The 12,588-nt window shown below is 34.3% G+C and overlaps 1 protein-coding gene across 1 annotated transcript in view; it reads left to right on the top strand.

Annotated features, from left to right (window-relative positions):
- LOC126883140 (DNA excision repair protein ERCC-6-like) overlaps positions 1–12,588 on the top strand; it is a 75,596-nt gene that overhangs the window by 18,327 nt on the left and 44,681 nt on the right. The window contains exons 3-5 of the mRNA XM_050648393.1: positions 2,469–2,757; positions 2,811–2,963; positions 4,931–5,058. Of these exons, the coding sequence (XP_050504350.1) occupies positions 2,469–2,757; positions 2,811–2,963; positions 4,931–5,058 (570 nt within the window). The remainder of the gene's footprint in view (positions 1–2,468; positions 2,758–2,810; positions 2,964–4,930; positions 5,059–12,588) is intronic.

Raw genomic sequence — 12,588 nt, 5'->3', positions numbered from 1 at the left:
AGCATAGCGAGTATAGCTCTGTGGCTGAGCATTCGACTGGGGACCGAGAGATCCCGAGTTCGAACCCGGGTGTTCCGTATTTTTTTTTTACTTTTTTAATTCTTGGTATTGTTTTAATAAAATTTTTTGGAAAGTAGTAAGTAATAAAATTAGTTTATTATTTAAGGTACATTCCATGTCACATCACTCTGGCAAAAACTTTTGGATCTCCAATTTTTCCTAAACTTGGTGTATAGCTCCTGCTGATGTAAAAATGAGATATTTAAGGTCAAAAAAATTTTCTTATTTTTTTCTTAAGATGTTATTTTATGCTATTTTACAGTGATTTTGGTGTTTATTTAAAGAAATTTGCATTTTCTATCGTAAAGTATCAAAGGAAACATAATATTTTAATAGAAGGGACTCAAAAATGTCATTATATGGCATTATAACAAGTTATTTTGATTCAAAACAAGTTTTATCTACTCTATCTCATATTATTTCTAAGTTTTTAATTTGTGAAAACTGTCATTATAGATAGCAGTGCGTGAAGGATTTAAAGTGTGCGTGAAGTAACAATGTATTTTAAATGGGATTTACTTTTTCGCACTGTTTTTGGCACACTTTCATATAATCAAATATCATTAACTTTCGCGTTGTCATGGTAATGACTTTGTCAGCAATAAATTACGACAAAAGTTTTGACAGTTTTGTGGTTTAAAAGAAGTTAGAATTTTTAAATGTCACAGTTCTAAAAATTGTAGAATAGAAATGAATTCCAGTGACGAAGAGTTACAGATTTTTTATTTGTTTATCGTAGATAAAATATTGTATGAAACTGTGCGTGAAGTACTTTTTGCGAACTTACGCGATTTTTGCTCGTGCTCTAAACATCGCGTGCGTTTGCAAAAAGCATACTTCACGAACTGTTTCATAAATAACTATTTTATCAAATTTTATAGTGTAGAAAACGTTAAAATAACGTTTTTTACATTTTCCTCCATTCCCAAAATACATCATAATCGATTTGGCTGAAAATTTGCCCACAGATAGCCAAAACATAGGTCTTGTAAGTAGTTAGAAGGATTTGAATTATATGACAATACCAAAAAAGTTACATGCAATAATATCAGACTCAAAAGTAAATTAGCCCAGTCGGGATATCATTTGATCTTGCATGCCGAGCTGCCCAAAATTTTATTTTTCCAATCTTTAGGGTAGTCAATAGTAGCCTAAATTTAAAATTGCAAATGAATTCCTCCGTTATGTTAGCCGCCATCTTGATTTTAAAGGAGAACCTGTTTTGCTCAATATGTCCGCCATTTTTAACTTTTCGACAAAAATGGTAGGAACTGAAACTGTTCCAAGTAAATCGTATTTACAATTATTACAATTTCTTTTTAACAATTTTTGTCGTGAGGTCGATATTTTCCGTGTTAATTGTACTTAAAGTAGACCCTATATTTTTGACTATGATATTGCATGTAACTTTTTTGGTATTGTAATATAATTCAAATCCTTCTAACCACTTAAAGTCCTATGTTTTGGCTATCTGTGGGCAAATTTTCAGCCAAATCGATTATGATGTATTTTGGAAATGGAGGAAAATGTAAAAACTGTAGTTTAACGTTTTATACACTATAAAATTTGATCAAAAACTTATTTTGAATTAAAATAACTTGTTATAATGCCATAAATGACATTTTTGAGTCCCTTCTATTAAAATATTATGTTTTCCATTAATACTTTACGATAGAAAATGCAAATTTGTTTAAATAAACACCAAATCACCGTAAAATCGGATAAAATAACATTTTATAGCTATATACCAATATATAGCTATATACCAATTTCCAGACAAATCGGAGATCCAAAAGTTTTTTTGATCCAAAATTGAGTGATTTGAAATGGATCACCCTTAAATAAAATACAAATAAACTGTCTTAAGTATATTTATTTCGTTGAAATCATATAATAGAAGTGTAACTTCGTAAGTGCGTACCAAGTACACACACACATTATTTTTTTATTATAGCGCCATCTATCAACAACTAGAATAAATGTTATAAATGAGTATAATCACAGACGTACCTTTTTTCTATCACTTCCAACTTAATGCATTAGAAAGAACTCGAAAAACTGTGATGCACTGAAAGAAGCCTCTGAGAAAAAGTATAGGTTCATCTTTGTTCTCTTACTTAGAGTCCTGCTTCTCAGAAGCTTTCTGCTCATTCCATAAATATGGTTTTTTGCCTTTTAGAATTCTTTCCTCTGTTCTCTCCTGCCCGGTTTTGCCTATTGTTACTTCCAAGTAGCTAAAGGTGGATACAGTTTCAAATTTATGGTTCTGTGTTATTAGATTTTGCTGAGTTGTTGTATCATCCTTCTATATCCGTCTATATCATCATGGGTGGGCCACACAGGTCCCCCATGACCCCTGGCACTGATAAATATTGTGATTCCCGTGTTAATACATTTTTTGCTTTTAGATAGTGATTATGAAGAGGGCCATAATTCTCAAGCAGATCCTACAAATAACTTAGTAATTCATAATAAACCTAAAACTAAAAGAAAAAGAACTCAGAATAATTTACAAAAAGTTATAGATGATGCAGTTTGGGAGAATTATAAGTCGAGGCTAGATAAGTATTACAAAGGCCTACAAGACGAAATGTCAGAGAGAATAGAGATAGAAGATGTAGATGATAATGAGGAAGAAGACTATTGTTTTAAGGGTGGTTTAAAGGTACCAATGAAGGTTTGGAATAAACTATACAAGTAATGTGGTCATTCATAGTTGTTAATTTTTGATTGACATTAAAATTTTACAGATATCAGCAAGATTCTATAAAATGGTTGTGGAAAATACATCAGAAGGCTACAGGAGGTTTATTAGGAGATGAAATGGGTTTGGGAAAAACTGTACAGATTATTGCTTTTTTGTTGTCTTTGGAACACAGCAGAATATGTTCTTGTCACGGCAGGTAAGGGTTATATATTGATTTTATTGATATACATATTTTGTACAATTGCACAAAACAATAATTTGCCTTTCTTAATGTAGTTTCTGAACCAGCTATAATGCATGTTATAAATATTTTTGTAGATTTATTTTCCTCTTCAATGATTGTTCCAGATGAGCTAATTCTTCTATTATTATCTATTTTGATTAGGCTAAGATTAATGATGCGGTGATAATTTAAACAAAAATATATCAAAAGACTAAGTTTTCACTCTAATGGCATATAGCATATCCCACCAGAATGAAAACAATGGGAACCTTCTCTGGTTACACCTCCGAGGCTTCTACAATTTGCAAGCCACACGGATGCTGAGACTAAGGAAGATGAGGGAAATCTACAATTTACAATTCACGTCCCATCTGCTCAGCGCGGTAAAGTTCCAACGAGACTGGTTCCCTTCATACTCCACACAGAGTAAATGTAAATAAAAAATGAATAACCATTTTCAATTTCGTTGCAAAACGAAAATACAGCTGAACCATATTCCAGTCCAATCAGAGAGTGCTGCAAGCACCTCTACCGGTTTCGAAACTTATTAGTCTCTCATCAGGAGGCACATATGCTGCTCTCCCTGATCCAACCAAAACAAACCCCAGCGTGCAGTCCCGAATTGCAACGAACGAAATGGCATATATGCCCTAGCGGCAACTGCTAGCAAAAGACTAAGTTTTCACTCTAATGGCATATAGCATATCCCACCAGAATGAAAACAATGGGAACCTTCTCTGGTTACACCTCCGAGGCTTCTACAATTTGCAAGCCATACGGATGCTGAGACTAAGGAAGATGAGGGAAATCTACAATTTACAATTCACGTCCCATCTGCTCAGCGCGGTAAAGTTCCAACGAGACTGGTTCCCTTCATACTCCACACAGAGTAAATGTAAATAAAAAATGAATAACCATTTTCAATTTCGTTGCAAAACGAAAATACAGCTGAACCATATTCCAGTCCAATCAGAGAGTGCTGCAAGCACCTCTACCGGTTTCGAAACTTATTAGTCTCTCATCAGGAGGCACATATGCTGCTCTCCCTGATCCAACCAAAACAAACCCCAGCGTGCAGTCCCGAATTGCAACGAACGAAATGGCATAGATGCCCTAGCGGCAACTGCTAGCAAAAGACTAAGTTTTCACTCTAATGGCATATAGCATATCCCACCAGAATGAAAACAATGGGAACCTTCTCTGGTTACACCTCCGAGGCTTCTACAATTTGCAAGCCATACGGATGCTGAGACTCAGGATGGGACGTGAATTGTAAATTGTAGATTTCCCTCATCTTCCTGGTTGGATCAGGGAGAGCAGCATATGTGCCTCCTGATGAGAGACTAATAAGTTTCGAAACCGGTAGAGGTGCTTGCAGCACTCTCTGATTAGACTGGAATATGGTTCAGCTGTATTTTCGTTTTGCAACGAAATTGAAAATGGTTATTCATTTTTTATTTACATTTACTCTGTGTGGAGTATGAAGGGAACCAGTCTCGTTGGAACTTTACCGCGCTGAGCAGATGGGACGTGAATTGTAAATTGTAGATTTCCCTCATCTTCCTTAGTCTCAGCATCCGTATGGCTTGCAAATTGTAGAAGCCTCGGAGGTGTAACCAGAGAAGGTTCCCATTGTTTTCATTCTGGTGGGATATGCTATATGCCATTAGAGTGAAAACTTAGTCTTTTGCTAGCAGTTGCCGCTAGGGCATCTATGCCATTTCGTTCGTTGCAATTCGGGACTGCACGCTGGGGTTTGTTTTGGTTGGATCAGGGAGAGCAGCATATGTGCCTCCTGATGAGAGACTAATAAGTTTCGAAACCGGTAGAGGTGCTTGCAGCACTCTCTGATTGGACTGGAATATGGTTCAGCTGTATTTTCGTTTTGCAACGAAATTGAAAATGGTTATTCATTTTTTAAAAATATATCAATATTATAGGTTTAATGGATTGGGGCCATCTATAATAGTATGTCCAGCAACAGTTATACACCAATGGGTAAAACATTTTCATGATTGGGCACCAGAGTTCAGAGTAGGAGTGCTGCATCAATCTGGCAGTTACCAAGGTGAGACATCGTAAAATTTAAATTTATCGCTTTAAAAATAAATTATATACAAGGTTGGAATACCTAGGAGTGAATATAGAATGCTAGAGCTTGCAACACTACAAGTTTAGTCTAGTCTTGTTTGGCTAGAATGTGGCCATCTTTATTTGATCAGACCATAATATTAGATCTGGCAACACTGTCGACCTGTTAAATAGAGGGCCTATTTATAGATATAATAATGGCCTATATTAGGAAGAATATAATTTTAAGAGCATAGGCGCGCTAAATGGAAGTAATAGACAGCAATTTTGTTATTAGTAAATAAATATTTATAAAAATAAACCAAAATGGGTGAAAATTGTATGTTAACATAGGTATTTTTATGAAATAATAATAATAAATAATCGTTTCGTTGTGAAGCGAAACACGAGCTGTCTTATTTTATTTAGTTCATAGAGCGTCAAAAGGGAGCGTTCAAGTATTACGTAACGCGATTTTTGAAGATTTTTGACCCCCTTTCCCCCTACGTAACGCACTGTAATGGGCGTTTAACTATTTCGTAACGCAATTTTTGACCCCCCCCCCTCCCAACCTGCGTTACGTAATACTTGAACGCTCCCAAAGCACTAACTAGTTTCAACCTTTTTTTTTTAAATAGAACTTTTACATTTTTTTAAACTATTGATAATATTTTTAGAATAAAAAATCTTCCTAAAACTTTATATTCGCGCATTAGAATTCGTTTTATTTTACGTAAAATATACTTACCTACCTACATATAACTAAAACTCACAATTAACAATAATTTATTTTTTCAAATAGGCCAACAACTTAGTTCTATTACACAAAAATATAACAAATTAACTATAAATAAACACTACTTTCCTATGAAACAACAATAATGAATTCTTAAAATAATACACTACTGCACTGAACAGATATCGATAAAGATAACAGAACAGATAAGAGAAAATCTGACGCAGGTTTGACAAAATGACAGTGACAATTTCTCTATGTTGCCTAATTAGTTATTAGTTATAATATGTTCGATTTCTTGTTGGAAATAAAAAATTTTAGTAGGTCCAAAATGACACGAAATCTAGGCATTGGATTAAAAAAGTTTATTTGAAGAAAGTGTATTTTTTTGTTCTTCTTAATGGCGGTGCAGGCTCGTTTTTTAATATTGTATTTAATTACAGAGTAATTTCCACATACTAATATATTTCTCAAATTGGGCTCTGTACCGCCATTCTTTATTATATTCAAAATTACAGCCGCAATCTTGGACCGTGTTTGTTGCTACCCGTTGATCGCTACTGTTGCCTCTTAAAGGATTGATTAAGTATTTGATCATAATATTAACATTACTTATTTTACTTAGATGTGATAAAAATATTTTCAAAAAAAAATAGACAATCAATATTAAACTCATATATGAAATAAATGCCTTAGGCACTTTGAAATTTAAATATTTTTGCCACTGTTGCCAAATTTCAATGTTACTTATGGCATAAGTACACTGGGGTGCAAAATTACCGGAACACCTTAAAAATGGGTCATTTTGATGTCTCAAATTTCCTGAACCTGTTGTCCGATTTAAGTGATTTTTTAAATTTATTATAGCCTTATTCTTTAACAATATCGGTGTAATAGTATTGTTGCTAAACAGTTAAATTTTCATTGTATACCGGGTGTACCAATCAAACTGTATTTTTTTTCTCAAAGTTCGCATCACCCTGTGGAACATTCTAGCATTTATAAAATACTGAATTCAAAATCCAACTATAGCCTCATGTTTTCTCAACATTTTGTTGGATATAGTTGGATTTTGTATTCAGAATGTTCCACAGGGTGATGCGAACTTTGAGAAAAAAAATACAGTTTGATAGGTACACCCGGTATACAATGAAAATTTAACTGTTTAGCAACAATACTATTACACCAATATTGTTAAAGAATAAGGCTATAATATATTAAAAAAATCACTTAAATCGGACAACAGGTTCAGAAAATTTGAGACATCAAAAATGATCCATTTTTAAGGTGTCCGGTTAATTTGGCACCCCAGTGTTTTATGATAATTTTGCCACTGTTGTAATTTTTCAATAAATGTAACACATTTGTAACAAATAATATTTAAAAAATAGGTACTAGATTTGTTGTAAAAGGTATATTTTAAAATACCCTAAATAAGGGTCACATTAAAACAAAACGTTTTCATATTAAGAAATCCATCATCATAGCATGCCTGAGCCACCAAAATGTTTTGGGTAAAAACCCTTTAAATGTAAACAATTATGTTATGTTACATGTTAATATAATAGAATAGAAATATGCTTTATTGTCATGAAAAATTTAACAATTTTATAGACAAAGCTTACAAGAATCATAAATAAAAACAATAATAAATACAATTTACTAAAATTATATAAATTGTCAATATAAATAAAATATAATGGAGTGAAACAAAAAAAGACAGTAACAATCTATTGCAAAATTTAAAAAAATTGATGCACTCAAATATAGATTAAGGTTCTACTTATATATAAGAATACTGTAATTTCTTAGTTATTGGTTAAGAAACTCTGCTATTGAATAATATGGTCTTTCAGATAAATAAGTTTTTGTCATTTTACGGAACTTGGGGAAAGTTGTTGCAGATTTAAGTTGTAGAGGGAGATGGTTGTATAGTTTTTTTGCAGAATATAATATAGATTTCTTTACTAACTCACTGGACGGATCGGTAAATAGATGTCAAAGGTAGAATTTCTGGTGGAATAGTCATGTCTAGGTCTTGCTGGAAAGACATTTAAGCAAACAGTTTCTAAAATATATAAAGAAGGTAGTGTTAGAATCTTGTGATCTTTGAAGTAGCTTCTGCAATGTGTTGTTCTTCTGAGGCCAAACAGATATCTTATTGCTCTTTTTTGTAATTTAAAGATAACATCGGATTGGACAGCTGTACCAGAACCCCAAAAAGGAAGACCATATCGAAGATGGGACTCGAACAAAGAAAAATGTTATTTTGGAAAATTCATTTCCTTCGAAACAGATCTTATTGCAAAGCAAGCTGAGGATAGTTTTTTGCTTAACACATCGATATGAAGGGACCATTTAAGGTTGCTATCTAAAAAAATACCAAAAAACTTAACAGAATCACCGATACTGATATGGCTGTTATGAAGAGGTAAGGGTTGAAGAGTTCCTTTATATGATAATGCTACTGTTTTATCTACGTTAAAAGAGAGTAAAGGGTCGATTCTCACTATACCTCCCGTTTACTTTCCATAACCATTCCATACACCTCCCATTAAAATTCTATTGTCACTATACGTTCCGTTTACTTCCCATACCCGTTCCATACACCTCCCATTAATTTAACCACCATTCTCACTAGACGTCGCGTTTACTTTCCCCATTTAATATTCCACACATTTTGTACCGGTTTGGTAACATTTTACCCTAAATTTTTGACTCGAATACACGTGTTTTTTCCGGCTTGATGATGTGGTCTGAAGAAAATTTAATAATAGAAATGTAAAATATACATGCGGACCAATGTAAAAAAAGGTCATTTCACATTTTTTGTCTTACCGGCGCGCCGCTGCGTGAGAAATACAAAATAAGATTTACTATTTTATTTGGGCATAAGCCACAATTCGAGTTTGAAATCAAGTTTACTTGACGTTTCGACTTTCACTTCGGAAATCGTTATCAATATAAAAAACATTCATAAATTAAAAATTTAACTTTGTTTCTGGTGAAGCAACGCAGTTGGAATGTGCAGATAATATATTATAATAATTATTATTGTGTCACCGGAAAGCGAAAAAGGTAACGCACAACTTGGAAGAACCTATAGATTTCTACCTTCGTTTCTGGTGAAGCAACGCAGTTGTAACAAGCAGATATATTATAATTGGGTCACCAGAAAGCGAAAAAGGTAACGGACAACTTGGAGGAGCCTATAGTTTTCTAACTTCGCTTGTGGTGAAGCAACGGAGTTGGAACAAGCAGATATATTATAATTGGGTCACCAGAAAGCGAAAAAGGTAACGCACAACTTGGAGGAGCCTATAGTTTTCTAACTTCGCTTGTGGTGAAGCAACGGAGTTTGAACAATCAGATATATTATAATTGTGTCACCGGGAAGAGAAAAAGGTAACGCACAACTTGGAAGAGCCTATAGTTTTCTAACTTCGCTTGTGGTGAAGCAACGGAGTTGGAACAAGCAGATATATTATAAATGGGTCACCAGAAAGCGAAAAAGGTAACGCACAACTTGGAAGACCCTATAGTTTTCTAACTTCGCTTCTGGTGAAGCAACGGAGTTGGAACAAGCAGATATATTATAATTGTGTCACCGGAAAGCAAAAAAGGTAACGCACAACTTGGAAGGACCTATAGTTCTCTAACTTTGTTTCTAGTGAAGCGACGCAGTTGGAACAAGCAGACATATTATAATTGTGTCACCGGAAAGCGAAGAAAGTAGTCCCTGAAATGTTCAGGACTATATATTTCAGGATGTATAAACGAATGAACACTAAATAGAAGAAAAAAGAATGGAACAACCACATAGGAGAATAGAGAGACACGTGTGGTCAAAATAGCAAGAAATAACTCACCAATCGATAGAAGTATCGGCCGACCAAGCAAAAGATGGAGTGACAATATTCCGTAGAGGTTATCAATCCGCCGATGAACCAGCGGAATTGCTTATAAAGAAAGAAAATATTTTAATTCCTTGGCAACAGCCGGCCAAAATATTGCCGTCTTTAAATGTATTATCACTGTATTTTTTATTTTCAAAATTAAAAAGTCATGTCGTACAAGTTCTATAAATTTTTTTTGTCCAAATTTTTCTCAACATGTATTCCCTCTATCCATAACCGCTATGTATTCCCCCAATCCATACTGTACCCGACAAGTCACACTTTGTCGTAGAAAAAAATACATGACTGAACCGCGAGGTAATAGCAATATTCACACTATCCATAGGGTATTCGAGACGTCGCCGAAAAATACGTGGCCGATATTGAACGCAAAGCTTCGGGAATGGTAGGTAAACGTAACGGAAAGTGAGCATATACTATATGATTTGTATTTAATAATATTTTGTGGAAACGGAATGCCACGGATATGGAAAGTAAACGGAAGGTATAGTGAGAATCGACCCTAATCGGACCAGGATTTTATTGTGAGTAGATCAGAAGTTATAGTAGTATGAAGAGTTGCGATATTTGAGTTGCTCCAAGTGATACTGGTATCATCAGCAAAAAGAAAAACTTTTCCATCGATTTTTAAACTAGTGATATCATTAATCAGGAAAAGGAGAGGACCTAATACTGAACCTTGTGGTACCCCACATACAACATTTTTGAGACTAGAGTCTGTATCATTTGCTCTAATCAGTTGTTTCCTATTATCCAGGTAAGATTGAAACCAGTTCAAAGAAATACCTCGAGTTCCATAGAAATCTAGTTTTTTTAATCAAAATGTCGGGATTTACAGAACAAAAAACAGTGGCAGTGTGCAGATTATTGTTTAATGCTTGATAAACCTCATGTAGTACAGAAAACATGGCATCGGTGGTACATTTATTATTTAAAAAGCCGAACTGATTTTGTGATAAAATGTTGTTATCAACCAGAAAGGACATAAGTCGGGCTTTTATGAGTTTCTTAATAATTTTGGAGAGTACCGGTAGTAACGCAATAGGTCTATAATTGCAGGCATTAGATTTTTCACCACCCTTATGAAGAGGAATAATTATGGCCGTCTTTAGGCACTCTGGAAATTTACCTTTCTCAAAAGAATCATTAATTAGAGAGATGAGGACTCCCAACACATTGTCTGGGAGATTTAAAAAAATTTTATGGATCGGTACTACAGGAAGATTTGCTTTTGATACTTGATGTTGATTGTTTGGATCAGTTTAGATTTATCAACCGGTCTTATAAAGAATGAATTCGAGACCTTTCCTGAATTAGGGTGATAGGAAATGGGATCTTGTTGTGACACAATAGTTGATGTTATATTTTTACTCTTTACTGTTATACTTTACTGTTATATTAACAAAGTATTCATTTAGATTTTCTGGGTCTGGAAGGGAAAATGTTTGAGCTGTGTGAGTTTTATTTCGAAGATCGTTTATTATGGACCAAGTTTCTTTTGCAACACTTTTAGAGCTTCTCCGACGATTTTGATAGTACAATTTTTTAGCTGATTTTATAAGTTTTAAATAGATTGCCCTGTACTTGGTGAAATATTCAGTAACAGAGACGTTGGTAGTAAATTTCTTGATGTATAGTAGTGAACGCATATTTTTGGCTGATATGCGGACATCTTTGATAGTCCAGGGTTTGCGATGTTTTGGCTTAATTGTGATTAAAGGAAATGCTTTATTGAAGATACAGACAAGCTTATTCAAAAAATCACTGAAATTATAATCGACGTCCATAGGAGGAAAGTTCCACTCAGAGGTTAAGCATAAATTTCCGGAATTTACGAAAGTTCCATGCGGAAAAAATCCTGCCTAAACGTCGAGTTTTTGAGGAGAGCTTGCTGAAGATGTTAAACTTCGTATAAACCGCTTCATGATCAGATAGTCCCGCATTAACAGTTGTAGCGCACACCTCACGGGGTGAGAAATCTGAGACAATATAATATCAATTATGGTAGATGAAGTTTTCGTAATCCTTGTAGGAGAATCAACGTGCGTTGTTAGACCATACGATTAAAATATGTTGACCAGGGATATTTATGTAGCACAAGCAGCAGAATAATGAATGTTGAAGTCCCCGCATAAAATGCTTTTATGGGGCAGGTCATCTAACAAATTAAGCAGGTTCTGAAAAAATAGTTCCACGGAAGAGTCAGGTGATCTATAAATACAAATAATATAAAGATTAAGGTACTTACTGTAAACTAAGGAAAACTCAAAGAATGCTTCACTTAATAGAAAGTCATATTTTGTTACCAGAGAAAAATCATTATTTGTAGAAAGAATTAGTGTGCCTCCATGAGCTGAACTTGGACGATCATACCTAGCAATACCATAAAGTGGAATAGTTTAAGGATGTTGTAGATATGCCTGGATGAGATAAGCCCTGGACGTATTATACAATGGAGATGCCATGGAGATAAGCCCGGACGTATTATACAAAACCGAGTATTCCTTCTGTGCGAAACTAGAATGGGTAATAAGCAATTTGGATTTAGAAATGGTCTAGGAACTAGAGAAGCACTATTTTGTATGCGCGTGCTATTACAAAAAAGTTGTGAATTCCGAAAGAACGTTTATGTTTGTTTCATCGACTTCGAGAAGGCATTCGACCGAGTACAACATGATACACTTTTCGATTGCCTTCAGGCAGCAGGACTTGACCACTACGATATAAGACTGCTGAAATACTTATATTACAATCAAGTAGCCTCTATCCAAATTGGAGACAGTCGTACTGAAAAACTGCCGATAAAACGTGGAGTACGACAAGGTTGTCTTTTATCACCCACCCTTTTTAATCTGTACTCTGAAGAAATCTTTAG

Source organism: Diabrotica virgifera, chromosome 4, assembly GCF_917563875.1.
Source record: "Diabrotica virgifera virgifera chromosome 4, PGI_DIABVI_V3a".
In the NCBI taxonomy this organism is placed as follows: domain Eukaryota; kingdom Metazoa; phylum Arthropoda; class Insecta; order Coleoptera; family Chrysomelidae; genus Diabrotica; species Diabrotica virgifera.
This window is presented reverse-complemented; position numbering and strand designations above follow the sequence as displayed.